The sequence below is a fragment of the Corapipo altera genome, unplaced genomic scaffold, assembly GCF_003945725.1.
Source record: "Corapipo altera isolate COAL_440 unplaced genomic scaffold, ASM394572v1 225, whole genome shotgun sequence".
Classification (NCBI taxonomy): domain Eukaryota; kingdom Metazoa; phylum Chordata; class Aves; order Passeriformes; family Pipridae; genus Corapipo; species Corapipo altera.
The window spans coordinates 92,936-120,839 of NW_020885124.1; the positions used below are offsets into that span (position 1 = coordinate 92,936).

General features: G+C 51.2%; 1 protein-coding gene across 7 annotated transcripts; it reads left to right on the top strand.

The window, feature by feature from the left end:
• The first annotated feature begins 450 nt into the window (after positions 1-450).
• Positions 451-27,904, top strand: NEDD4L (neural precursor cell expressed, developmentally down-regulated 4-like, E3 ubiquitin protein ligase). Of its 7 annotated transcripts, none has more exons than XM_027669999.1 (31): positions 452-521; positions 6,963-7,044; positions 7,597-7,635; positions 7,902-7,955; positions 15,123-15,173; positions 15,660-15,721; positions 15,830-15,932; positions 16,124-16,290; positions 16,566-16,698; positions 16,777-16,953; positions 17,279-17,353; positions 17,813-17,872; positions 18,770-18,904; positions 19,414-19,533; positions 19,705-19,902; positions 20,040-20,117; positions 20,610-20,664; positions 20,757-20,813; positions 23,058-23,116; positions 23,571-23,636; positions 23,893-24,122; positions 24,804-24,925; positions 25,301-25,371; positions 25,459-25,554; positions 25,843-25,916; positions 26,098-26,158; positions 26,447-26,506; positions 26,628-26,735; positions 26,976-27,072; positions 27,356-27,428; positions 27,736-27,904. In XM_027669999.1, exons 6-31 carry the CDS (start codon positions 15,675-15,677, stop codon positions 27,836-27,838), a joined length of 2,625 nt encoding a protein of 874 aa, XP_027525800.1. In that variant the 5' UTR covers positions 452-521; positions 6,963-7,044; positions 7,597-7,635; positions 7,902-7,955; positions 15,123-15,173; positions 15,660-15,674; the 3' UTR covers positions 27,839-27,904. The 7 variants fall into 7 exon arrangements, with proteins under 7 accessions (XP_027525802.1, XP_027525800.1, XP_027525801.1 ...); XM_027670000.1 differs by having other exon boundaries at positions 18,773-18,904; XM_027670001.1 differs by lacking the exon at positions 20,757-20,813 and having other exon boundaries at positions 451-521; positions 18,773-18,904; positions 27,736-27,903.

The following is a 27,904-nucleotide window of genomic DNA, read 5'->3' on the forward strand; positions in this document are numbered from 1 at the left end:
GTTTTGAGCTCCAAAGTGCTGAGACAGGTTTAAAAAAATCATTTGAAGGGTTTATTTCGAACCTCGCATCTTTATTTTTTCCGCCTCAGAACAAAAACGTTACGAATCTTTTCCCTTGTCTTTGAGGAGCTTTAGCAGTGCAGAAGGAATTTTGTGGGGTGTGCACAGTTTAGGATGGGAAATGGCCCCGTTCAGCAAATCCTCTTCTGGTTTTATTGCGATTATTGTTACATTCTTATGGCTCTGGTGTGATCACTGTTATCTCCTCTTACTCTGCTTTCACTGAACTCTTAACAGCTCTGGATTCAGATAAACCTCCTCCTGAGAGGTTCTTCTTTTCCACATCCTCCCCAGGAGAGCCTCCTGCTGTCTCTTCACCTCTTGCCAACTGTTGATCTCCGGGCTGGAACTGCAGCAAACATTCAACCGTTTCCTTTTCTGTTGCAGGAGGAGTCTCGCATCCTCAGGGTGAAGGTGGTCTCTGGCATCGATCTGGCCAAAAAAGACATCTTTGGAGCCAGGTGGGTGCTGGGCTGGGGCTGTTTGATGGGCTGGGCACCACGGGGAACCCTTCCCAAAGAGCCAACCAGGTACCAGCCTGGGGGAGAAGCTGCTTCTGGAGCCAAAACGAACCCAAAGCCGTTCATTTTCTTTTTTGGGGTTCTTTTTGCCTCACGAAATAATTTTGATAGCAGCTAAGGAGATCTGAGGAGACTGATGGGGTGCCTTAGCTGCTGCTTTTTGCCTCCTAAATGATGAAGTGGAGATTGTGGCTGTCTGGAAGTTGGAAGAGTAAAGTGCTTTTCGGTTAAAACTGTGGATGTTTTCCATTGACAGGAGAGTTTATTAGGGGTTGCCTCTGGGTTTATCACTTTTACTTGCTCTTTTTTTCCCTGCTCTGATCTCCTGTGTCCAGGATCCATGGTGGAGCTGGGCCAGGCAGGCTCCAGGCTCGAACTCTCCCCCTGGCACCAGGTTTGGATAACAGCCCCTTCCCCTTCTTGTACCAACCTCGAGCGCAGACAAATCCTCTGAAGGGAGCTGCTTTCATAAATCATTCAGACCACTTAAAAAAATCATCTGGCTCCTCCCGAGGTGCCTCCTCAGTGCAGCAGTGCAGGGTGGCACGTGTGCCAGGGGGAGAACTGTGCACTGACCGAGTTCCCAGAGCCGCTCGACCACGTGGCAGCTGCTCAAGTAGGAGAGAGTTCACCCTCTGTTGTTGCTTTTCCCTTTTCCCCGCTGGTTCCAGAGCGTGGGGAAGGACTGGGAGCTTCCCAGGGTCTGAGCTGAGCTGGGGAAGGCAAAGGTGGCACCTTGCCCTGCTGGGTGGGCACTCCCAGCTCGTGCTTTCCCTGGTGTGCTCTGGGAGAGCTGCAGGGCTCTGGGAGCAGCCGTGGGCAGGGCTTGGGCTGAGCTCAGTCACTCTGCACCCAGAGCAGGCCCGGGAAGGAGGGGACAACCCCCAGGCAACCAGAGGGGGTGGCTTTCCCAAAACAACTGTGCCACCCCGGCGTGGGGAACGTGCTGTCCCGGGAGTGGCACGAGCCAGAGCTGCCTGCTTCCCACGGGGAAAACACTTGGGGCTCTCTGGACGTGAGGAAAGCCCTGGAAGGGACAGCCAGAAGGGACTGGTGCCAAGTGTGTGGCCAGGGGAGGGGGAGGGATGACAGACTGCTCAGCAGAAATATGCTGGATAATTAACCGACCTTTTTAATTGTGGAACCTTCACGTCGATTTTGTCTCATCCGGGTGTGGGACAGAAGGGGTGTTGGGCTGCCAGGAGTGGGCACGGGGGGTGGGTCTGCATCCGTTCTGTTGGCACATGGGAAGGGTCGGTGAGTGAGTCACGGGCCACTCAGCTCGTGGGCAGTGAGTCACTGGGGGGGGTCAGAGAGCCCGGAGGCAGCGAGGCAGGGCCAGCAAGTCACAGCCAGCGAGCCCGGGGGGGTCGGTGAGCCCGGGGGGGTCGGTGAGCCCGGGGGCTCAGCCTGCCAGGGGCTCCCTCGCTGCTGCTGCCTGGCAGCAGAGGGCACCAGAGAATCTCCCGATGGCTTCCCAGGAAACCGGGCTTCCAGGTTCTTCACCGGGTTTTTTTACCCGTTTCCACGTGTTATGTCCTTTGCTGGCAGTAAAAGAATGGAGGAGAATGGACTCAAACGATGGGCAGCTTCTGCTTTTTCTGTGTGTTGTCTTTGCACGTTCAAAAACCACCCCGGGAATCTTTTGATTCGTTTCCAGAAACGGAACCGGGCGATTTGTGCCACAATGCTGAGGTTTGAGCGTCCCCTTGAGTGACAAAAACACGTCCTGGGACTAATCCAAGCTCTGGGAGCCACGGGCAGCTGTGGCAGGTGTGGAGGAGCCCCGGGCAGGGGGCTGAGCCCTGCTGGTGGCCCAGGAGGGGGCAGCTGGGGCAACAGCAAAAACCCGAGGGGTGGGGAAGGTGCTGGGAGGGACCTTTGTGTGCCCCCAGGCTGCAGTTGTCCAAATCTTCACCCGGCTGGTGCCCTTCTCCCTTCCTGCAGTGGGCACCCTGATGCAGGGTTAACGTTTGCAGAGGTAGATTTCAGTCAAGAATGAGTTTATCCAGAAAGTTCTGGTGTATCCCAGCCTGGCCTAACTTGGGAGGCTCTGTTTTGGAAATAATTAAAGAATGTATCAAAGAACCTGAATTTATTGGCGTGGAATTCATTATTTCATGCCTGTGGGTAGTTATCTGAGAGAAGGAGAAGCATCCCTGGCTACCTCTGCCCGTGTCCTAGGGGTCAGAAATTCGGGTCCCTGACACCTCCTTTGCCAGGAGGAGCAGTGTGGTGACATGGGAAGCGGGTGGTTCATCTCCTCCAAACCTCCCTGCAGCAGTGAGTAACAGCACAGCAGAACAAAGCTGAACTCCCCCTCTCAGCCAGGTTTGATTGGTGTTCTTGGAGCTGTTTTCTCTCCAGGAATTCGTGTCTGATCTGCCAGCAGCTGCCTTCTGTTCCAGACACAGCTCTGACAGGCAGCCACTGACCCCTGTGCTCACGAGCTTCGCTTAAATCCGTCTCGCTGAGCGTGTTCTGATGACAAATCCCCGTCTTTGTAACCAAGAACTGAGGTGATGACTCACCTCAGATTTCCTGTCATCTCTAAAACAGGGAAGAATTTGCTTGGCTTGGTTTGGTTTCGCTTTGGAAGCAGCCCCCACGTGCTGCCCTGTGCCCATCCGTCCCTGCCCTGGGCTCTTGCCAGGCCAGCTCAGTTCCCCAGCCCAGCAGGAAGCAGTCTGCCTTCTTTTTGGGTGGCAAATGCAGGAGAAAACCACTTTTTATTCCGTTTGGTCGATGGAGTCAGCTCAGGGTGATGTCTGACAGGTGCCAGAGCTGCTGCAAAGTGTGGTTTGTGTCGGTGTGGCTCGGAGCACAGAACATAGATTTGCTGCACAAGTGACTTCATGCAGGCCTAAAATACTGGGGAATACTGAAGAATCTCCAAAAATCTCCAAATACTGAAGAATCTTCCAGGGTCTGGGTGTGTTGGATGCCCACACTGAAGTGTCCCAGTTGGGAAACCAGGCTGGGCTTGAGGGAAGGACCATCCCAGTCTGGGTGGAGCTGGGCTGGGTTACCCTGATTTTCACTGCCCTGCTGTTCAGTTGTTCAGTAGTAATTTATTTTTACTTAAACAGACTTCCAGTGGCACCCACAAGTACTGGGCTTTGGGGAATTTTTGGCAGCTTCTGGTTCCTGTCTGCTCTAGATGTAGAAAGAAAATTTAATTAAACTGCGGTCTCAGGAACTATCTTGGACTAGCAAATTTTCCTGAAACAGCTGAACACCCAACCCTTTTGATCCTGGCTAATTCCTTAACTGCAGTGAATTCCAGAGACTAATTCCAGATTTCCTTTGCTTTCTGCCTTTTCCTTTTGTCTCAACTGGGTCCTTCCAGCTGCCTGAGGCTGGGTAAGGGCAGAGCATCCATGTGTGGCATCCATGGGCAGGGATGCTGCCTGCAATTCCTGCGCTGAGCTTTTTGGGATCCAAAAACCAGGTGTCATGGAGTTTTCCCTCTCTTTTTTAATTCTTCCCCCCTCCCCTCTTGGATTTTGGAACTTGTTAAGGTATTTTGGGAGTGGGAATTGAGGAAGTGTTCAGCTCCAGGGGCTGGTGTGTGCAGGTTCTGTTCACCTTTGTCTGACAGCCACAAAAACGGCCTCGGGGAGGGAAAAAAAAGCATATTTACTCTTAAAAGATACTTTTTTTTTTCCTTTGGAACACGTTTAGAAACCAGATCTTTTCTTTACATTCGAGGAGATTTCCAAGAGAGCAAGAGTTGGGAAGGAATTGGTCGCCCTTTATTAGAACAGAGCGCATTGAGGGAAGGAGGAGACACTGGAGGAGGAGTTTGAGATGTAATTTTTAACTCCCTTTTTCACCCCCAGGCACTTCTTCTCAGCTCCCTGTGCCGTGAGTCATTCTCTCTTAGCAGCTCTTGGGATGAAGCCGTGCTAAGGTTTCTGGGGGAGTTTGGGGGAGGTGGGAGCCTTTCTGTGGGAAAAGAGAGGCCCGTGAGGTGGCTCTGGGATTTGGTGCAGAGAGGTGAGATTTTGGGATGCTTGGGCACGAGGGCTTGCGAGTTTGGCCGTGCAGTGAAGGATAAGGTAAGGCTTTGTGTTCTTTTTGGAGGCTGATGCTCCTTCATTCTTGGGCCGTTGGTCACTTGGTGCTTTGCTTCAGTCACAGGACACGAGACTTGTGTGACAGCAGGGTCAGAATCTTCCTGTCTTTGAGGAAAACTCCTCATGGATGTCACTGGGTACAGGCAGGAAGATGAACCCCAGAAGTTAAAATTAAAGCAGGGAACAAACACTCTGAGCATTCCCTGGAGTTAATTGCTGTGTGTTCTCATCGTACTGCTCCCTTCCTCCAGGCAGGAGTGGGGGAAATGGTTGGTGGCATCAAATGATAACGATTCGAAGAGATTCTGCCTTGGGCCATTCCTTTTACTACTCTTGTTAAAACTTCTTAATAAGTAGCTCATTATTATTCTAATCTTCTTTAATGATGCATGTTTGGGGCTTTGTGCCCCTCATCTGTTTGAATATAGGAGTGACCAAGCGAAAAACACTGGGATTTTTTGAAATTCTGGGGGCTTTTTAAGTGAAGTGCCTGCACGGAGCTGTCTCTGGGTGTGTTTAAAGGGTTCTGACATTTTCAAGTTCCCAGGTTTGTGCTCACCCTTGCATAACAGGGAGATTAAATTTTGTGCTCGGGGAGGCGGTTTCAGCTCTTGGAGTAAAAATAGAGCCACGTAGGCCTCGGTTCATTGTTCTTCCACGGGTGCCTGTGCTCTCCTCCCCCTTCTTTGGGAGCTTCAAAGAAGTGAAGAATACATCAGGTCACTGGCAAGAGCTGTTTGGAGGCTGTAAAGCAAATTCAATTCCAAGTGAACAAACAGGAAACTCTTCATGGGCTCCAGTTTCGCAGGGCTACGAAATAACAGAGTTTTTAAAGGATGCTTTGGGGTTTTTTTTGGGGGGTTTTGGTTGGGTTTCTTTAGGGTTTCTAAGTCATCAGTGCTTTTGTCCTGCAGAAGGAGAGCTGGAAGTTTACCTTTTCATGCCCAGGTTCAAATGAAGTGTGATAATTATATACCTACAACTGCTCGAGCTCGAAGAAAATGCCAAATATTGAGAGTTGGCAAAAAAAGAGAAAAAAAAAATGGGTTAATATGGTGGCTGGAGGAATAAATTGCAGTGGGATTACTCTGACAATCCAATGATATTTTTGGAATTTTTTTTTTCCAGATTTATTAATTTTTTTGGTTTTTTAAAAGGCGGTGACTTTCTTGACCACACTTTGATCTGAATTGCTTGTGGTGCTTTCTGGGAGCCTGGGAAGACAGGGGGGTTGGCACACGTTTGGTTTGGGTTGGCACGTGTTTGGTTGGGGTTGGCACGTGTTTGGTTGGGGTTGGGGTGTGTTTGGGTTGGGTTGGGGTGTGTTTGGGTTGGGGTGTGTTTGGGTTGGGGTGTGTTTGGGTTAGGGTGTGTTTGGTTGGGGTTGGCACGTGTTTGGTTGGGGTTGGGGTGTCTTTGGTTTGGGTTGGCACACGTTTGGTTGGGGTTGGGGTGTGTTTGGTTTGGGTTGGCACACGTTTGGTTTGGGTTGGCACGTGTTTGGTTGGGGTTGGCACGCGTTTGGTTGGGGTTGGGGTGTCTTTGGTTGGGGTTGGCACACGTTTGGTTTGGGTTGGCACATGTTTGGTTGAGGTTGGCACACGTTTGGTTTGGGTTGGGGTGTGTTTGGTTTGGGTTGGGGTGTGTTTGGTTTGGGTTGGGGTGTGTTTGGTTGGGGTTGGCACATGTTTGGTTGAGGTTGGCACACGTTTGGTTTGGGTTGGCACACATTTGGTTTGGGTTGGGGTGTGTTTGGTTTGGGTTGGGGTGTCTTTGGTTTGGGTTGGGGTGTCTTTGGGTTGGGGTTGGGGTGTCTTTTGTTTGGGTTGGGGTGTGTTTGGTTGGGTTGGGGTGTGTTTGGTTGGGGTTGGCACGTGTTTGGTTTGGGTTGGGGTGTGTTTGGCTGGGGTTGGCACACGTTTGGTTGGGGTTGGCACGTGTTTGGTTTGGGTTGGCACTTGTTTGGCTGGGGTTGGAGCTCAGGGCTGTGGTTTTGGGTGAGTGACCATGTTGCAGTGAGGGATCCACGTTGGTTTTTTGTCGTGCCTGGGGCAGGGAGTGTTTGGGTGACGTCGTCTCCTCCTCCAGGGGTGTTTCTAACCAACCCTCTGAACCTGCAGTGAATTCCCCTTCTCCAGGTCCCTCTGGGTTCTCCTTTTGGGGCTGTTTCAAGTGAAAGTGGCTTTCCACAGTTCCCACATTTCCCTGAAGACACTTTTCCCTGGAAGTGCCGTTGTTTATGCAGCTTGATGGCAAATTCCCTCTGAAATTCTCCAGTTAAATCTGATGTTCTCTTTTGCAGTGACCCCTACGTGAAACTCTCCTTGTATGTGGCAGATGAGAACAGAGAACTTGCTCTTGTGCAGACAAAAACCATCAAAAAGGTATTTGCATCCTCTGTTTAATTCCACTGCTTTGGGAATATTAAGGACACTGGAACACAATTTTATGTGTTGCTTGTTGCTCCCCTTTGGTCTTTTTTTTTTCTTATTTTTCTGTTTCGTTCCCGGTATAAATCTGTTCCTGGTTTTGTAGCCCTAGTGTAACTCTTCTGTTTAAAAAATAATTTTTTATTTTTTTCATCTGGGTTTAAATGAATCTGGAGAACGAAACGTCTCCAGGTTGTATTTCTACAGGTTCACAGTGATTTTACCTTTTACTCATCGAATCCTATTTATACTGAACATCTATTTTAGGATCATCTGACTCAAATATCCTCCCCCGTTTGGTTTACTCAGTAGAGAATTTCTGGATAATTTGATGACAATATTATTTTTATTTTTAAAATTATTCTATATTTAAATATATATTTATAATTTTCAAATTATTTTTATTACATGGGTTTTTTTCCTTTTTTTTCCCCTGTTTTGATGCTTGCAAACTGGCAAACCTAAAGAAACCTCAGCATGTTGTCAATATTGTTATTTCTTTTACAGACACTGAACCCCAAATGGAACGAAGAGTTTTATTTTCGAGTAAGTCTCTCTTTGCTTGCAGTCCTTACTTAGGACAGTTGATCTTATTTTAAATAAGATTTAAAATGTTTCCATGTTGCCTTAAAAACCTGCCTGCCCCTCGCACTTGCTGGTGTGTTCCCGTGGGGATGGAATTGGTTATTTACCAGCACATTCGACCAATTTACCAACAGATTATACAAGTGCCAGGGGCAATAATTTTGGGACTCAGCTGCACCCAATATTTTTCCCCGAGCTTTTTTTTTGTCGTTTGGGTTTTCTCGCAGGTGAACCCCACCAACCATCGGCTCCTGTTCGAGGTGTTTGATGAGAACAGACTGGTGAGTGCTTGGCTGGGGGGGGGGGGGCTCCAGGTTTGGGATCCTCCCTGGAGGATTTTCTAGTTTTGGGGGCAAGTACTGGCCTCACCCTGGGCTTTAGGAGCCACTGCTTTCCTTCCAGGAGCTCTGAGCTGTGGCACAGGGTTTGGAGTCGCAGGGTTTGGAGTAGCAGGTTCCCAACAGGGTGAGAAGACACCGAGCTGATTATTTTGGCTTTACTTTGAAATATTTATTACCAATGCTTGAATGGTTTTTTGTTGCAAGGACTTTGCCCCTTCTTGTCGTTCCCAAATGACCCAAGCACACTGTGGCTCTGCAGCACGTCCTTGCCTTTCTGTCCCCAGTCCAAACAGAGGAAATGTGGGTGCAGAGAGAGGCTCTGTCCTTGGGTAACGTGCTTTAGCTGCAAAATAAGATCCAATAACAGCAGCACCTGTGCCTCCACGAGGCCGTCTCCAGGACTGTGTGCAGGCCGTTCACGTTCTCCTTGCTGGCTCATCATCTGTGCAAAACAACGGGGGTCGTGCCAGTGGGTGGGTTGGAGCTTCCATGTCCCTTGGGGTTGCTCCTTCGCTGGCTTTTGAGAGCGAGCAGCCTGGGAAAACTGGGAAAGGAGCTCTGTGCCCCGCTGGTTGGACCGTGAGACGTCTGTGCCACGCGCGCCGCCGTCGCTTTGTCGGTCGGGATCTGGAGCTGCTCAGAGGGGGGGGGTTGCACCGAGGTTGCACCGAGGTTGCACCGAGCTCCCGGGGACAACGTGCGAGTTGGAGCTTTCCGGAGGCGCCGAGTCGGTCGCTCGACCGTGTGGGGAGCACGGTTAAAATTGAAAGCAGAACCGGGCTATATTTATTCCCGTTCTGCCACGGCGCCAAAGTGCGACTCTGGAAAGAAGTTCCCTCGTTGGCATGTGGCGCTGACCGAAACTTTTAGCACGAAAGGGGGGTGTTTTCGTCGCGGCGACGTTTTTTTGTGCCCCGCGGTTTAGATTTACAGCTCGCGGCCTCGCTCAGCTGCGCCAGCTCTCCCGCTGGGGCCGCTCCTCCCTGATGGAAAAGCAGCAGCTGGGAAGGTGCCGTTTCAGGCTCTTGCTGGCATTAAAAAAAAAAAAAAAAAAAAAGGAAAAAACAAACCCCCCCACCCGCTTACGTTGGAGAGGGGGAACCGGGCCACGTGACCGCCGCCATCCTACCCTATGTCACCGTGTGTAGGAGCGCTGACTGCTCCTGCCCAATCATGCCTGGAATGCTGCTTGCCACTTGGGCTATTTGTGCTATCTGTCGCTCCCGGGGCTGCAGTGCTAACCGGTTGGCAGATGGGCCGCTTTTCCTCGGAGCTGATGTCTCTGGTTTTTAACTCCTGGCAGCGCCCGAATCGTTGCCGCTCTCTCCTCTCCGTGTAAAACCATGGCCCATCGGCTGCGGTTTCATTTTGGCTCCGGCAGAAGCAACACGGCCCCCGAATCGGAGATCCTCGACCGGCAGAGGGAAGACGACTTCTTCCTGGCGTTCCACACGTTGCCGAGGAGGAGCGGCCCTCACGCCTTCTCCCGGCGCGGCGGCGCCGACGGGGACTTGCCGGAGGTGGGCTCCCTGAAGAGGAGCACGTCCATGTTCATCCCGCAGCTGCTGGGCGGCGTCGAGGCGCGGCCCACGCGCAGCTCCTCGGTGCAGATCTCGCTGCAGCGCAAAGGCGCCGACGAGGACGTGCCCGCCGGGCCCTGCCAACCTGCCCCTCCGGAGAACCACTCTGCTGCCCCGGGCAGTCCGCAGGGCACTCCCGGCAGCTCTCCGCCCCGGCCGGCGGAAGGGTCGGGACAGCAGGCGGATGGAGCTGTCTGCTGTAATCGCCGGGTGTTTTGTGCCATTCCCTCCAACCACCAGAGCAAGGAGGCTCCGGTTGCCCAGCGAGAGGAGGCCAACGAGGCGGCTTCGGGTCTGAACATCAGCGGGGTGAGGATTCAGCATCGGGCTTCCAGTGCGGATGTGCCTCAAGTTACTCTGCTTCCCTTGGGGTCGGAGGCTCCGGATAACGCTGCCAGCCCCGAACCCCGGCGCTGGTCCCTGCAGCATGTGCCGGATCCGGCAGCAAATTCAGGGAAAAAGTTCTTTGTTCTCCAGTTACAGCAGCCGCAGACGAGCGGAGCGGGCGCAGGGGGCGGATGTAACTTTGGGTTTACTGGAACAAAGGGGGACAGATTGGTCAGGTATCCTCGGATACGGCTGGGAAGGAGCACTTCCTACCCTGTCCAGCCGCCAGCAGAAGGAATCAGCCCCACGGCTGACGGGCTGGGTTCGGAACCGCCCCGAAACGGCAGGAGCAGGTCGGAGATACCGGGGAGCGATTTGGTCGAGCGGATTCCTCCAGGCCAGGGCTGCCTGTTTAAAATCAGACCGGATCAAAACACGAGGCAGCAGCACTTCAGGATCCTCGTCACCCGCGGGCCCGAAGAGCAGAGTCAGGGCGTGGGCACAGACGGTCGTGGCACCCCCGGCGCCGCGGTAAGTGCCGTGTGTGCCGAGCTGGGGACGCGGTCCTGCCTTGCAGACAGAGCCTGCTGGGCTGGAGGCAGCGCTGCCGTGGCCGGGGCTGGAATGTTCTGCCTTTGTCGGGACCGAGCCACGAATCCTCTCTGCTCCTGATCTAACGTAACTTCGCTCTCGGTCGCGGTTACATCCAGCGTAGTATTTTCAGGCCCCGCTGTCGCACGTTCCTCAGCTCAGGGTTACGTCAGCTGGAAAGATTTTTAAAAATCGGGGCGTTTAAACGGCAAATTATGCGGTCGCGTTCGGTTGGCCGAGACCTCCGCGCGCTCTGCTTTTCAAACCAAATATTTTGGCACCCTCTGAGTGTCATGGCTACACTTGTGTGCCTCCCCAGGCTTTTCGAATACCACTTGTAGTGCAACAGTAGCCAAGACCATGGGAATCTTAGGCTGATTCCAAGCAAAATGCTGACTTAAGACGAGGCACCGGGAAACCAGGTGAAAAATTAATCTTTTATTTTTCTCCTTCTGGAACCGAGAAGCTCGTCCTGGTTTTGTGGTGCCCCGAGCCCCGCGCCGAGTCCGAGCGGCCCGGTGGTTTGGATTCGCCTCGATTCGGCGTTTTAAGGTGGCAAAATCAATTTCCCGGGGTCGCCTCGTCCCAGCGGGCGAGGATTTAACGGTCGATGTTTTCCGGCCGCTTTTCGAGAGCCCGAAGCAGGAATGCAACCGAGGGCTTTAGATTAGTCATTGGCTTAAATTGCTCTGCCTGTGCAATCCAAGCCGGCCCACTGGAGCTCCCGGGGATGCTGGGTATAGCCCTGCAGGCTCCAGCTGTGGGGACGGGCACCCGGGGCACCCCCGGGCACCGAAACGCAGCCCAGAGGCAGCTGCTCCTGCAGCAGGGCCAGGGATGACTCTGCAGCTTTCCAGCATGACCTTCTTTCGAGCTCCACGGAGGATCCCTCAGCTTTGATTTCCAAATAACGAAATAAAACCCAAATAAAACAAACCGGAGCGGTGCAGGGTCGGTGTCTGTGAGGGAGCAGTTCTGGGCAGGAGTGTGTCGTGCCTTCCCTGTCGGCCTGAGAACATCTCAGCCAGAAAATTTGGGAGGCAGAAGCTTCACTGCATTTCTTCTCGATCTGGCATGCAGCGTGCTGAGTGTGCTCATACCCAAATTAATCTAAATCTCATCCTGAAAATGAAACAGGGGGAAAAAAAAATGTCTGATTTTTCCCTTTCCTGTTTCTTACCCCTCGTACCTTTCCGAAATCAGCTGTTCCTGGAGAACCACCAGTTCCAGAAGCAGCTCCAGGCTGTCAAACCGAGCCCAAATCCCCGCGGTGAGGATTTCCAGGCTGTGCCTGAAATTCCTGCTCTCTCCAGCCGAGGGGAGAAGTTGCCATAATTTCTAGTCATGAAAAAAAACCCCCTCCTGGTGGAGCGTGGCAGCGCGGGGGGTTTGTGTGTGGCCGAGGGGGGCTCTGAGCTGCTGCAGCTGCCGCAGCCGGATTTATCCCGGAGCAAACATCCCAGTCCTGCTGCTGCCCTTCCCAAGAGCTGCTCTGGGAGGGGGACACACTCAGGATGTGTTTCATTACCAGCCAGGGTGAAATATTAAATAAAGGCCGGACTTGTGTCTAATAGGGAAAAATTGAATTTTGCGAGTTTCGGCGCAGATTCTTTGGCCTGATGTTTGATGTGTCTGTGTCCTGGTTGTCACTGGGGGCTGTGAGTGCAGAGCTGGCTTGGTGGGAAACTGGGAAACACTTGAGAAATGGCATCTATTGGACAACTGTTGGAGGGAGCTGACAAAGGCATCTTTGTTGGGAGCGAAGCACAACGTGCCCTAACGAAACGTCGCAGGGGTAGGAGTGAATTATTATATTCAGCTCTGAAAAACCTGCATTTCTCACAGCTCAGCTCTTCTCTGCTTGCTTAGAAATCCTTTGAGGAGAAATTGTGGTTGTGAGAGTCCAGAATTAGACGTGCTCCAAAGATCCCAGCTGGGATTGGGATGCAGCAAGCGAAAGGAGCAAGCTCAGATAAGGGGAAGGGAACTCTGCTGGTTGTTTTTATCACCCAGAGCAGAGCCAACTGCTGGTAACAAAGCTGGGCAGGGGGAAAGGCAGAGCTCTTGGCTGGAATCCTTCTCCAAAATTAGTAATTAGCCACTGGCAATTACATGGCTGCGATTGAGATGAGGAAAAATATTTACTCTTTCTCAGAGTATTCTGATTCATTATTATATTATGACATAGAGCATATTATGACAGTTTGTTTTCCTGGAGGGGGTGGATATTTTCTTAGTCCTTTCGTTCCACTCACCCTTTTTCTTGGTTTCAGTGACCCCTGCAGCATCAAAATTCTGTCTTTCTACTTTAGGACATAAACTGAGGCATGTGATTAAAAATAAATATCCTTCAGTGTTTCAGTGCAAGCTCTGGCAAAGTCTGAAAACCTCTTCCCTGAGTTGGTGGGAGACACCTGATGGTTTGTGTGTTGCTGATGAGCACAAGGAAAACTGGTGGAAATCTTCAAAGACTCAATAAAACCTTAAAGCCCATCCAGTGCCACCTCCTGCCACGGGCAGGGACACCTCCCACTAGCCCAGGTTGCTCCAACCTGACCTTGGGCACTTCCAGGGATCCAGGGGCAACCCCAGCTTCTCTGGGCAACCTGTGCCAGGGCCTCGCCAACTTCTGAGGAGAGAATTTCTTCCGAACATCTCACCTCAGTCTCTCCTCTTTCAGTTTGCACGTGGAAAAGGTTCCCCCTCTCTCCTTTTTGTAGTTTCTGGGAGGGGCTCCCGGGTCTCCCTGGAGCCTTTTCCAGGCATTTCTAGAAGATAATTCCTTGGCTGGAAGGTTTGAAATGGCTCCAAGGAACAGTGCTGGGATTTTTTCCTGGCTCTGCTCTGCAAGGAGTGCAGCTGGAGCTCTGGAGAACCTCTGCTCCCTGCAGATTAAGGACTTTGTTGACAGGTAGAGGGTGATGAATTCCAGCCCTTGGGTCTCTTTAGCTTTCCTGTTAAGGACAGAATTCATTCTACTCAACAAGAAATCACCCGGGGAAGTACCAAGGACCAGGATGAATTTTGCTTTTTCCTTTTTTTTTTTATTTTCCCCCTTTGAGTGCAGGACAAATAGCACGTGGCCAGCAGTGTAAATTTAGCTGGCAGAGAGTCAAGAAATCCATCTTTAATTTTCAGACAAGTTTTCAGAGAGTCAGGAGTTGGCAGTGCTGCTAGAATGCAGGGAAGGTGTCAGAGAAAAGTGGTTCTTACAGTGGATTTGGGTTTTTTTTTTTTCCCTCAACATCACGTGCCACTAACCCCTCTTTGTTAAAACAGCAATTCCCTTTTTGGACTGGTTTTAAGAGAAAGGGAATTATGGCTTCTGGATTTTTTTTTTTTTTAAATAGAAAAATTGGTCAGGACAGAAGGAGAGCGAAACCCGAAAGTCTGAATATATCCCAAAAGTCTCGAGTTGATGAGGAAAAGAAGCAGAAAAAGTAGGACAGATTTCTTTGAGCAGAAGGGAAAGGTTGGATAGAAGCAGTGGGGTTTTTTTGTTCTGTTGAGATAAGCAGTGGCAATGCCAGAGAAGTCATTTAGGATTTGAATAATTGCTGTTTATTATCCCGTGGCTTGCTTAATCCGGTTAAGAAAGGAGCCAGTTGTGGCTGTCCCAAAGAGACTTTTATTTAGATTTATGGCTCTGTTTTGGCAGTGTTTGAACTCAATTAAAAATGCCACCTTTTAAATAACAGGTGTGATGAGCAGGGGTTGAGGTTTTGTCACCCACATCCAGGTGACAGTGCTGGAAAAAGAATTATTTCGGGTCTTGCCGAGCGAGATTTTTCAGTTCCTTTCGTGAATTTTGGGGACAGTCCCTCTTCCCTCTTCTCCTGTATTACTCTCAACCAGGTTTCATTTCAATTTCCTGTGTGCCATTCCAAACTTAATTGGTTAGAGCAATTAAGAAAAGATTAGTGACAATATTTATAACCAGGTTTGTGAGGATCCCCTGGTAAAACACAGTAAATCGCCATCATTAAAATGGAATTTTAGTTGGTTTCTTCTGAAGGCTGCTTCTAATCCACCTGAACATTTTCTGGGTTTTTCTGGAGCTGAAAACTGCAGGAAAAAATGCAACAAGAAGTTTCTATTTTCCTCAGGGTGGTTGATATTGGAGTGTCTGTATGGAAGCAGGAGGTGGCAGCTACTTGGGATTTGCCAATATTAAGGGAGAAATGTGTTACTTCCCTAAAACCAGGGCCTGCTCCCAGGTTTTTTGTCCTAGAAGCAGCATTCTTATGATGTTTTCCCCCATCAAATATGAATTTTAACGTTCAACTTCACGCCGTGCTATGAGAACTGTGTAAACTTGGCTGCGGAGCGGCAGCACGGCACTTCCCGGAATTCCAGGCGTGGCTATAAATAGGCTAATAAATAGATTATTTGGGAATCACTGGGGCTCATCTGGTGTCCCAAACAGCGATACCCAAAAGCTGAGTGTCCCCCAGGGATGAATCACAACAATAAAGGGGTAGGAGCCGGTGTTTGGTGAATTAACGTGTTTTTGTTGTGACTGGATTGCTGTTTATATATTTTTTTTTTTTTTGCTTTTCTGATGGAAAATTCCTCCCTTTTCCTGCCTTTTTCCTCTCCCCTGTGCCAGACCAGAGACGACTTCCTGGGCCAGGTGGATGTGCCGCTCAGTCACCTCCCGGTAAGCGGGGAAACAGCTTTTTTTTGGGGGGAAAAAAACCTTTCCCTTGTGCAGCAAAAGGCTGCAAGAACTGTTCTCTTCATTATTTGAGCTCCAAATTGAATTCTCTGCTAGCAGGGAGAGCTCTAATAGGAAATAATTAGAAGTGATTAAAAGTAATTGAGGTAGGGTTTGAATAATTTTGGCAGATTCTTGTTTGTTTCTGTTTCTTAATAAATCGGGAGATTGGGTGGAAAGCTGGAACTTTAAATAAAGCAGGAGTGTTTTATCTGTGCTCGTGTGGATATCTCCATTTATGGATCTACATGATCTAAATAATAAATCAGAAGAAATTATAAGAAAGCTGAAATTCTTGGGGAACAGGAAGTTTTCAAGAGCCCGGGTTTTGTGAGACTTAGGGTTTGATGGCATAATCTGGGGATGTTCTTTCTGTGGCTGCACTTGGGAGCAAACCCTTGAATTTTTCGTTTTCTCCGCCGCTCCCAGACCGAAGACCCGACCATGGAGAGGCCCTACACATTTAAGGATTTCCTCCTCAGACCACGAAGGTGAGGGGAAAAGGCCTCGTGCGCTCGAGAAGGCTTCCTCCTGCTGGCTTTTTTTAATTTGAGGGATTGTTGAACGAGATGTAAAACCTGAACTCCCTTGCCTTGCAGCCACAAATCTCGTGTGAAGGGTTTCTTGAGGCTGAAGATGGCCTACATGCCGAAAAACGGGGGCCAGGAGGAGGAAAACAGCGATCAAAGGGACGACTCCGAGGTGAGGCCGAAGGCTCGAGGGAGTATTGGAGTTTTCCCAGAGGTTCAGGTGCAATTGTGGGGGCAGCTGTGCCTTGGAGGAGAAAGGCCTGGAAGCAGTTGGTTCTCCTTGGCACCCAGCCAAGGGTTTGAGTTGAAATTTGGTGTACACGCATTGAAAGGAGGATTTTTTTTTCTCCCTTCATCCCCAAGCACGGCTGGGATGTGGTTGATTCCGGCGACTCTACGTCTCAGAGGCAGGAGGAGTTGCCGCCTCCTCCTCTTCCTCCTGGCTGGGAAGAGAAGGTGGACAACTTGGGCCGGACCTACTACGTCAACCACAACAACAGGACCACCCAGTGGCACCGGCCCAGCCTCATGTGAGCACCAACCTGGGCCAGGGGGTGGGGGGAGGAGACCTCTAAACCATGGCCAAGGAAGTGCTGGATCCTCCAACCCTGGACACGTCCTGGGCTGGGCTGCACAGGGTTCTGGGCCACCTTGTCTAGCCTGAAATTTGAATAAATAATGATTTTTATAACCAGAAGCGTTTCCAAGGTTTTGAAGGCGATGGACGAAGTCGGGGCTTAGTTTAACTTGAATTATTTTCGTGTTCTTTTCTCCCCCCCCCCGGGCTCGGTTCCCCGCCCCGCAGCGATGTGGGGTCAGACTCTGACAACAACATCAGGCAGATCAACCAGGAGGCAGCTCACCGGCGGTTCCGCTCGCGGAGGCACATCAGTGAGGACCTGGAACCGGAGCCCGTGGAGAGCGGGGACATTCCCGAGGTGGGTCCTGAGCCTCGAACTGCTACGACGTGAAAGGCTCTGTGCAAATCCTTAACTTCATTTGTTCTGTTTCGTTAGCCTTGGGAAACCATCTCCGAGGAAGCAAGTGCCAGTGGAGATTCCTTAAGCTTGTCACTGCCACCCCCTCCCGCGTCCCCGGTGTCCCGGAGCAGTCCTCAGGAGCTGTCTGAGGAGCTGAGCAGGAGGCTCCAGGTCACTCCCGATTCCAACGGGGAACAACTCGGCTCTTTGATTGTACGTGCTTGTGCTGCTCTTCCTGGCAACCTCTGCTGCTCAAATGTGCTGTTGTTTGGGATAATCTGAGTCCCTCGGGCTCGTGCTGCTCTCAGGACAACCTGAGTTAGCATTGCCTTCCAAAAATGAACAAACTGCCTCAAACAATTCATTTCAGATTTTAATGTGTCTTCTGTACCAGATTTAATGTGTCTTCAGGTGCTGCTGCTGTTACACATTTAGCAAAACCAAATGTGGGAGAGTAGAGAATATCAAGCTGTGAATTCCCAAAGGGAAGAGGAAAAAAAAAAACCCCAAAAAATGGTCTCTTCTGTTTCTCTTCCAGCAAAGAGAACCTTCTTCGAGGCTGAGGTCGTGCAGCGTCACGGACGCGGTGGCCGAGCAGTCTCAGTTAGCCCTGGTAAGCCCAAAGCTCCCTTCCAGTTCTGCCTTTGTGGTTGGGCCTTCTCTGCTTCTGAATGACACCCGTCCTTGCATCAGCTCTGCTCAGACACAGGCTGGAGCAGCCACGGCCCCCTCCCAGCCAGGTGGCCCATAAATCGATTTTGCTTGCCACCTATAAATCTCTGGAACGTGCCAAAGGGGTTGGTCCTTTGCCTGGTTGCAGATTTAATCCTTCTTGAGCCAGTGATCGTTTCTCTTGGGGCAACTAAGTGCATTCTTTCTTCCTGCCTGCAGCACTTGGAGGTTCTGCCTTGGTTGCCAGTGGCTGATGGCTTTGACTTCTTCTATTTTTTTCAACATTTTTCCCATCAAATCACTCTCTTAAGAAATGTGATTGGGATTCCTTGCCCCTAAAGATGTGACAGCGACCCGTGGCCTTCCTCAGTAAATCTGTGTCTCGTTCCTTATTTACCAGCAGAGTGGCCCCTCTAGGAGAGCTCGTTCTTCAACTCTCACAGGTGGAGAGGAGCCAACGGTAATAAAACTCTTTCTCAAGCGCTATCTCTAAATCAAATTTAGGCCTTGGACGATGAGGAATTTTTTCCTTCACAAATCAGGCACCCTGAATGAAATACAGGCCCAGAGTTACACCTTCTTGTCTCAGATTTTCTCAAGATTTCTCGGAACACTGCATTAATTTTCATTCTTGAAGTTGCTCTTCGTTCGAGAGCCGCGGAGGTTCAGCAACGTGTCACAGAGCTCTTCGTGGTCTCATTTAATGCCACTGGCTTCTCCCAGCACTTGATCAGCATTCCAAGGCTGGATTTGTAGTTTGATCATCCAGTAAAATTCTCCAAGTGCTTTGCTGAAAGTGTAATACAAGGAAAGTGGGCTTAATTTATATTGGACTCTGCCCAAACCATCCCGTTCTTTAACCTGATTAACTGTCAGTCTGAAGTGAGTTATTTCATGGAAATCACTTAGAGTTTGTGCTTTTAATTTCCTCATCTGTTTCCCTCCGTTTTTTATTCTCTTGACTGCAGGGTTATTTGACTCTTACTCATCCAAACTGATAAAAGGGAAAATAAATCCACCTTTCTAAGCCGAACTCGTTAAAACGCCGAGTTCCTTTTTGTCGCCGCGCGGAACCGGCGGGTTAAAAAGTTGGAGGGCTGTTTGCTGAACAAGGCACCTGAAACTGTGCCAGACTTGATCCAAAGGGAGAGAGATAAAAATCATTTGGGGAGAAAAACTCATTTGACTCGAAGACCTTGTATGAAATGAAATCAGAAATGGTGGTTGTGATTAAGAACGACGGAAGTCAACAAGTTGCTTTTTTTAAAAGATAATAGACTTGGAAATGGTTTTAGCTGTTATAAAATAATGACCTAAATAGTCAAATGATGTCAAATAAAGTGGTTTCTTGCCCGAGCAGCCCTCCGTGGCCTACGTGCACACCACCCCCGGGCTGCCCTCGGGCTGGGAGGAGCGGAAGGACGCCAAGGGCAGGACCTACTACGTCAACCACAACAACCGCACCACGACGTGGACCCGGCCCATCATGCAGGTACAGAGCAAACACTCCAGCTGGGGGTCGACTTCGGGTGAAACGGCTTCCAGAACCTCTGGAATTCTAAAGGGAAAAATCCTGAGTGTTGCCGTGACGACTCGGGTGAATCACGAAAAAATCGCCGCGGTCGAGATGGTTTTTCTTTGGCACAGATCAAACTGGTTGGTTTTTCTTTGGCACAGATCAAGCTGGTTGGTTTTCCTTTGGCACAGATCAAGCTGGTTGGTTTTTCTTTGGCACAGATCAAGCTGGTTGCTGCCAGGGAAGGAATTTCCAGAGAGGGGTGGAGGGAACTACTAAAATGTGTTCTTAGGATTGAATTTGAAAGTTGACCCGCTCCATTAATGGAGTAGGACCACGTATTACGTTAAATTATGTTAAATCCTTATCTTTAGGAAAGTATGTTTAAGAATGATGGTAATAAGCAGTGCCATGGGTTTTGAAGTGCCCTGGCTGTGGTTGGGGGGGTGTTTGTGCCCTCTGTGACTTGGCTCTGCCCCCCTCAGCTCGCCGAGGACGGGATGGTGGCGCCGGGCACCAGCAGCAGCAACCACCTGAGCGAGCCGCAGATCCGGCGGCCCCGCAGCCTCAGCTCCCCCACCGTCACCCTGTCGGCCCCCCTGGAGGTGAGGACACCCCTGGCTCAGCCACTTGGGAGCCCTTGCCTTTCCAAAGGGGGTTTCCTTTCTTTTCGAAGTCTCTTCCCAAGTAAATTCCGGCATTAATTACATGTGGGATGAAGAACTCTTTGCCTTGGGTTGGTTTTGGTGAGCAGTGTGGTGTTTCCCGCTCCGCAGGGCATGAAGGACTCTCCGGTGCGCCGGGCGGTGAAGGACACCCTCTCCAACCCCCAGTCCCCACAACCATCCCCTTACAACTCCCCCAAACCCCAGCACAAGGGGGCCCAGAGCTTCCTGCCCCCGGGCTGGGAGATGCGCATCGCCCCGAACGGCCGCCCCTTCTTCATCGACCACAACACCAAGACCACCACCTGGGTAAGGGCTGCCCTGGGGCACCGGGGGCCGTGCTCTCCCCTCAGGGTGGCACTTGCCTTTGTCTGTAAGAGCCAAAAAGGAGTTTTTGTAGATCTGCCTCGAGCTGCGGGATTTTCAGTTCCGTATTTTTGTTCCAGGAGGATCCGCGGCTGAAGTTCCCGGTGCATTTGAGATCCAAAGCGTCTCTGAACCCCAACGACCTGGGACCTCTGCCTGTAAGTGAGGCTGTGGTGGGGTCAACACCCACTGGCCCGGGCTCTCTTCCGCCCCTGGGAACTGCTTGGGCTCCCTGGGGTCAGCCCGGAGCGCTCGGAAAACTCGCGGCCTCTTCCCGTGCTACCTGAGCCACTGAACCTCCAGACAACTTGCCTGGGCTACCTGAGCCACTGAACCTCCAGACAACTTGCCTGGGCCTTGTTGGACTCTCTGCTCTCAGGAAGTGGCAGCTTTCCCCTCAGTTAAACAGTCTGGGTTTGAGTCAGGAACGCCCGCAGAATTTAACGAGAGTTTCTCCAAAAAAAAAAGATTGCGGGGAAATATAATTTCTCCCCTGGATTTTGTGGAAGTCCAACCAGCCCTTCTCCTTTCTGCACTGAGATCAGGAAGGGGAAGAGATAAAAAGGGAAGTTGCAGGAGGTGGGCTCTGTGACACTGACACTTGTTTTGCTTTCTTTTCTCTTCTCTTTGTTTTTCTCTCCCGGTTCCAGCCCGGCTGGGAGGAAAGAATCCACCTGGACGGGAGGACCTTTTACATCGACCACAGTAAGTAAAGCCCTTCAGGCCCTGGAGCAAACCAAAAAAAGGGAGGTACCAAGCCCTGAAGTGAAAGCTTTGTGATTTTACTCTTCATTTAGGAAGCCAGGTGTTGATATGTGGAGACATTGAGCCCAGAGACTTAGTGCCCTCCTACGGTACTGTACATTCACTGGAAGCTTTGCTTTAATTGGCTCATCAAGCTTTGTCCCTTCTCTTGACTTGTGAAGCGTTGACATCTCCTCTCTGTGGTTCCTTTTGTTTCTCGTGGGTATTTTTTGGATTCCTCGTCGTTGTTGTCGATGATCTCGTGGCTTCTTTGCACTCGATGAAGTGAAAAATCCACGCTAGGAATAGAAAATAAGATGAGAAAAAAAAAAAAACCAAAACCCCTGTGGCCACAGCAATTATTAGCACTGAGAAGTCCTTTTTGCTTTCAGAAGGTTTGTGGCAGCGCTGGTTCTGATCTTATTTCCTATTTGAGAGCATGTGAAAACTGCACCGGCCCGTCGATATTTCTCCAGTTCTGTTAGTGGAGTTCTAGTGTTAAGTGATGTTTCATTGTAGACTTGTCCTTCCCAGAGCATCTCAGAACTGCTGTGTGAGTTTTGTTGGTGTTTGAACACAAAGCCACCCCCGAAGGCCCCGGGCTGGGTCTTCTCCTCCTTCCTTTTTTTTCTTTTTTTTCGGTTTGTTTCTTTTTTTTTTTTCCTTTTTTTTAACCTTCAAGACTCGTAATTATGAGATATTTCTTCACAGCCAACTCCCATAACCACGAGAGGAGAGGTTAAAATCCTGTGTTTGACAGAGTCAGGTTTGGCCCTCAGGCCGAGCAACAGCCTCCCGAGCTCACCCCTAATTAAGTCATTATTAAAGGACTGCCTTTAATAACTAATTAATCCCCAAAACAGAATGTTAAAGTCGCCCATTAATTAGAATTCCCCTGGTAGAAAGCAAGATTTCTTTGCACCTGACTTCTCCCTCTAGAATATTTGGATCTGGGTGGTTTTTTGTGGGTTTTTGCACTCGATAAGTGAAAAATCCACGCTAGGAATAGAAAATAAGATGAGGAACCTTCACGAAGGTTTTGGGAAGTTTTTGATGTTTCCCGGGCCACAACTGGGGTTGGGGATTCAGCTGCTGCTCACGTTCGCTTCCCCTGGCACGTTTTATAACTCTGCTGCAGAATTTGTCCTATTTTTGAAGCGTTTTTCTCATCCCTGGGAGCAAAACTGCGGAATTCTCCTGCAGCCGGCGCGGCCCCTCTGCTGGTGAACGCTGCAGTCACACCAGGACTGGGGCAGCAGAGGGTGTTACTGGGACAGCAGAGGGTGTTACTGGGGCAGCAGAGGGTGTTACTGGGACAGCAGAGGGTGTTACTGGGGCAGCAGAGGGTGTTACTGGTGCAGCAGAGGGTGTTACTGGTGCAGCAGAGGGTGTTACTGGGACAGCAGAGGGTGTTACTGGGACAGCAGAGGGTGTTACTGGGATAGCAGAGGGTGTTACTGGGACAGCAGAGGGTGTTACTGGGGCAGCAGAGGAACCAACCCTTCTCCAGCCGTTTCCCCAACCGTTCCCTCCGGTTGTGTCGGGGGGAGACTCCAGGGAGAGGGGGGAGATTTTCCAAAGGGGGGAGTTTTTGATCCAGGTGGAGACAGAGACTCCCGAGCTGCAATTCCGGCCTCGGAAAATGAGGTCCCTGCAGGGCTTGGAGGAGAAGCTCGGGCAGGGATTGGTCCTTGCACGGCCCTGAAGGGTGGAGAGCAAAGAGCCTTGATGTGCAAAGGGAAATAAAGGAGTATTTTCATCTTAAATTCACCGACAGATCAAGCGTCTCGCAACCCTTCGGCGGTTTCCCCGGTTGACGTTTGCCCAACGTCACCTTTCGCAACTTCCAGGGCTTCCCCAGCTCTAGAAACCACGGAAATCTGAGCTCCTCCTCCCGGGTTCCTAACCCGGGCAGCCAGAGGGGGCGTCCTTGCCCCGGGGGCGACTGGCACCTCGCCGGGGGCACCCGGCTGCGGTCCGGGGCGTCGTCCGACGGCGGCAGCGCCGTCGTTCCGTTGTGATTCCGTCGCGTTCGGAATCCTGGGAGGATCAGGTGGAGGAAGGGAAGGGAAGGGAGAGAGTTCCACCTCTAGAACCTTCCTGTCACCCTCCTGTGGGGCCGGAAAGAACTGGGCCGCGCGGCGCCGCTGCCGACGTCTCCTTCGGTCCCAACTGGATCGTCTCCCGTGCCAGAACTGGGCCAGTTCTGTCTCTCTTAATGGTCCTACAACCTTCTCATTGAATCGGACCCCGACAGACAGTGGCAGGGAGAAAAATCCGCGGGGAATTCCCAACCCGGCACCCAAGAAGTCACGGGATCCTTTTTTTTTTTTTTTTGTTGTTGTTGTTTGCAGATAATAAAATTACCCAGTGGGAAGACCCCAGGCTGCAGAACCCGGCCATCACCGGCCCGGTAAGTGCTGCTGCTGCCGCGGGATTTGCCGTGGAACAGGCGGGAGTAAAAATCCAGGAATTTCTAATCCAGCCTTAGAAAAAAACGAAGTATTTTCCTTCAGGATCAAAGTTTCCGAACGTCAAAGACCGAGGGACCTTTTTTTTTTCTTGCTGATTTGTGCCCGTTTCTGCCATTTTGTGGCGTTCTGGGCCATCAGACTTCCAACCCTAAGATGGTGCCAGGTGCCAAGGGTGAACCCTCGGGGCCCTTCAGAATTCAGCAGCTAAAAAGCGTCGATCGTTCTTTGCCGACCATCGGAGCGAAACGGTGTCATTTTGGGGGGGGTGCCTAAATTCCTCCTGGGTGCAGGGTGGGGGTGGGTGAGCCCGTGGCACACACCTGTGGGTGGCAGGGCCGAATCTTTTGGGATATCCGAGTGGAATAACGTGGCCTCCCCGTCCTCTCCCGCCAGGCGGTTCCGTACTCCCGGGAGTTCAAGCAGAAATACGACTATTTCCGCAAGAAGTTGAAGAAACCCGTGAGTAAATCCCCGGGGGGGGAAGGGGGGCCTGGAGAGGAGACACCTCCCAGCGTTACTCCTGAAGGGCTCGGGCAGGACTCAAAACCCACGAAGAAAAAATTGGAATTCGTTGAATTTCTCAACCAAAAAAAAAAAACCCCCACGTTTCTGAGTCTTCCAGCCTCGTATTTTTTAGGTTAATGCGAATTCCCTTAAAACAGAGCTTGGGGATGTCAATCCTTCTCTCTCTTGGTTTTTTGTTTGCTTCCCCCAGGCCGACATCCCCAACAGATTCGAGATGAAACTGCACCGGAATAACATTTTTGAGGAGTCCTACCGCCGGATCATGTCCGTCAAGAGGCCCGACGTGCTGAAAGCCCGGCTCTGGATTGAATTCGAGTCCGAGAAAGGCCTGGACTACGGAGGGGTGGCCAGAGAGTGGTTTTTTCTCTTGTCCAAGGAGATGTTTAACCCTTACTATGGTCTCTTTGAGTACTCGGCGACGTAAGTGTCCACGAGCGATTTCCGTTGACGATATTTCTGTTCTGATTTCTTTGGCGCAAGAGGCAGAGTTGCTCTGGGCAGGGTCACCTCCTCCTTCCCGGGGTGGCCCCCCCACCCTTTTCCCTGCCCTCAGAGGGCCTTTGGCATCGGCCTCGCGAGCCCAAAAAACGTTTCCGTGGCTCGGACAATACCCAGGGCGACCAAACCGCAGCTTTTGAGGGCGGTGAAGGGAGCAAAGTCCCACAAAAACCTCTTTGCTGCCCCGAGTTTCAGCAGTGCCATGGAGAGAGCTCAGAATTGCAGCTGCTCCCTCACCCTTGCCCAGCTTCCAACTGGGGGGGGTTTTTCCAGTGGTTTAAAATCCCGGAGCGATCCCGTAGTGCCGGAGAGAGGGAGCGGGGTTGGGTTGGGTCGCGGTGCCGGGTGGGAGTGGGCCACCGTGGCTACAGGGTGGCTTTGGTGGGGCCAGCAGCTGGCCCAGCCTGTCCTGGGAGAGTTGAACGGGGAAGGGGAAGTGCAGGATCTGGGATTTGGGATCTGGGGATCTGGGAAAGACCCCTGACACCGTTGAAGGGAAATGGCCCGAGCACAACTCATTTATTTATCTGAGCGCCCGCCGGTTTCCAGACTTGGTTCTTTAGCTGTTTTTTTTTCTTTCCCCCCCTTTCCCCCCCAAAAAAGGGACAACTACACACTTCAGATTAATCCTAATTCAGGTCTCTGTAACGAAGACCACCTGTCCTACTTCACCTTCATCGGCCGGGTGGCCGGGCTGGCCGTGTACCACGGGAAGCTGCTGGACGGTGAGTGCCCCCCGTGCCCTCCCCCTGCCCTCCCCCTGCCCCTGCCAAGGGGCTCTGGCAGTGAAACCACCTGCCCTGGAGCCCAGGCTGAGAGAGACAGCACTGTATTTATGATATATAAAATTATCCCTGAAATATTTCTGGAGAGAACCCGATTTCCGCTGAATTTTCGGAGACGTCACTCGTCAGATTTTTTTTTTGGAGCGACCTCAGCAGAGGGAGTTCACCCGCCTGCTTTTCTGGCAGCTGCTGGGAGAGAAGGATTTGAAATCCTTTAAATCCTTTAAATGGGAGAGAGTGAGGCTTTTAAAGGGGCCGGAGAGCCCCCGAGCTTTAATTGCAGGTAATTCTCCCCCCTCTCTTTCTTCTTTCCAGGCTTCTTCATCAGACCTTTCTACAAGATGATGCTGGGCAAGCCAATCACTCTGAAAGACATGGAATCAGTGGTAAGACACCTTTTTTAACCCCCTGGCTTTCTGGAATTCTTCTCCGCTGCGTCCATTTTCAACCTGCTTCGCTGTGCTCCGCCCCAGGACAGCGAATATTACAACTCCCTGAAGTGGATCCTGGAGAACGACCCCACGGAGCTGGATCTCATGTTCTGCATCGATGAGGAAAACTTTGGGCAGGTCAGGTGTTTTAAAAACTGACTTCACCATTTCCAAGCAGGCCCAAAGTGTCCTGTCAGTGCTCTTACTGCCTTTTTTTCCTGGAGGTTGTAACGTAAAGCTGCGAGTTCCACGGAGAATATTTGAATTACACCGCTTGGTTTTTGGCAGTTTCCATCGGTGATTTAGCTCCAAATTATTGGCAGCCTTTCCCTGCCACTTTTCCCTTCTGCTGTTTGACTCCCAAGTGTCAATCCATCCTCAAATAACAGGGGTTTGGTTTTTTTTTTGGTCCTTTTTGAAACCCAGACGTATCAAGTGGACCTGAAGCCCAACGGCTCCGAAATCATGGTGACCAACGAGAACAAGAGGGAGTACATTGAGTGAGTATTCCCATTTTTGGGGTTTTTTTCCCAAAATTCCACCAGTCTCAGCAGATAAATCGGAACAGCTGAGGGTGCTGAAGTTGGCAGTGAGGAAATGAAAGCCCTGAAGTTGTTGAAATGTCTGAATTCTTGGTTGAGTTTGTGTCCCTGAGGGGGTTTTTTTCTTCTCTCTCCGCAGCCTGGTCATCCAGTGGCGCTTCGTCAACAGGGTGCAGAAGCAAATGAATGCATTTTTGGAGGTGAGGCTCTGAATTTTGGGAAAGCAAGGGGTTAAAATACATTTTCTAGTGGAGATTTTCTTACCCCAAGGGGGTCTGTGGGAAGGGAGCTCGGCTGGGCACGCCGACGGAACGCTTATGGTTTTTATACGATTTTATATGACTTTTAGATGGCTTTTATTATGATTTTTATAATTTTACCCATTCTCTTTCGAGCTGAAATGATTTGAGCTCGCAGTCATTTGGCCCCTGATTTTTTTTTGGTTGGGATTTACGTGGGGTGACCGTTTTAACTCCGCTTCTTCGCAGGGCTTCACCGAACTGCTTCCCATCGACCTGATCAAAATTTTCGACGAGAACGAGCTGGAGGTGAGTCTTTGGTGCCCAGAGCTCTGCCAGGGAGATGTGCCACGGTCTGGGCCGCCTCAGTCTCCCTGAGGGAACGGGCACGACCCCTCGGTGACCCCCCCGGTGCTTTGCCCCCCTGCAGCTCCTCATGTGCGGCCTCGGCGACGTCGACGTCAACGACTGGAGGCAACACACCATCTACAAAAACGGTTACTGCCCCAACCACCCCGTCATCCAGTGGTTCTGGAAGGTGAGCCTGGCTCTCCACCTCTCCACTCTTGCCAAAAATCAACGCTGCGATCGGTTTTTTCTCCTTGGAAACCTCCCGAGGTTTCGAGGGCGGGGGTTGCGCCGGGAGGGAAGCGTCCCGCTCCCGCCTCTCACAACGATGGGGGCCTGGATCAGATGGAGACTCTCTGTCGTGTCCCAAGGGTTTTCTTGTCCTTTCTCCTGCCCTTCAAGGCCTGACAGTGTGTGTTTGCCCCCCCAGGCCGTCCTGCTGATGGACGCCGAGAAGCGCATCCGGCTCCTGCAGTTCGTCACCGGGACGTCTCGAGTGCCTATGAATGGATTTGCTGAACTTTACGGTGAGCTGCTGGGGGCAGGAGAGAAATCCAGCCCTCCCTCAGAGCCCTGAGTTCTAAATGTCCCTCTCTGAGCACGACACCGGCTCTGAAACAAGCTGGGAGAGAAATAACCACGTTTCGGTGGCGGGTGAAAGATCCCGGCCCGCAGCCGACGTTTGGTGTCAAAAATAACATTGAGGTGTTTGGTGTTAAAAATAACATTTTAGGTGTTTTCTGCAGTTCCTGTTTGGTGTGGGGTTTTATTTTATTTTTGGTTTTATTTTTTGTGTTTTATTTCCTCTAGGTTCAAATGGTCCTCAGCTGTTTACAATCGAGCAGTGGGGAAGTCCTGACAAGCTGCCCCGAGCTCACACCTGGTAAGTCCCCAAAAGTCACCCTGGAGGGTCCCTCTGCTCTGGATCCTTGGATGCTCTGAGGAATGGGTGGTTCCCCCGGTGCCTTCACCAACTCAGGGACGGGAAAAGTGTTGTTTTATTGTTCCCCATCGCAGTCAGTGGGTGGGAGGAGCTCTCCAGCAAAGTCTGACATCCACAGAGAGCCCAAAAATTCTTGGCCAACTGTTGGACCACAAGCTCCACCCCCTGATGGCTTTTGTCTGCCTCTAAAAGCATCTCTGCTCTTCCCTGGCTGGTGGAGTGACTCTTCTTTGCCTTCTCCTCGCAGCTTTAACCGCCTGGACTTACCTCTCTACGACTCCTTCGAGGACCTGCGCGAGAAGCTCCTCATGGCCGTGGAGAACGCCCAGGGCTTCGAAGGGGTGGATTAACCCGGCGGCCCCGGCGCCCCCTCCAAGCACATTTTGCTGGCCCTGCCCAGGGGGGAGGAGAGACCC

Bases quoted from the DNA above. Each gene is read 5' to 3' on its own strand.
- NEDD4L (XM_027669999.1), top strand. From the start codon at position 15,675: ATGGAGAGGCCCTACACATTTAAGGATTTCCTCCTCAGACCACGAAG. The intron at 24,926-25,300 runs GTGAGTGCCCCC...TCTTCTTTCCAG, and splicing joins CCACGGGAAGCTGCTGGACG to GCTTCTTCATCAGACCTTTC. The intron at 25,372-25,458 runs GTAAGACACCTT...GCTCCGCCCCAG, and splicing joins TGAAAGACATGGAATCAGTG to GACAGCGAATATTACAACTC.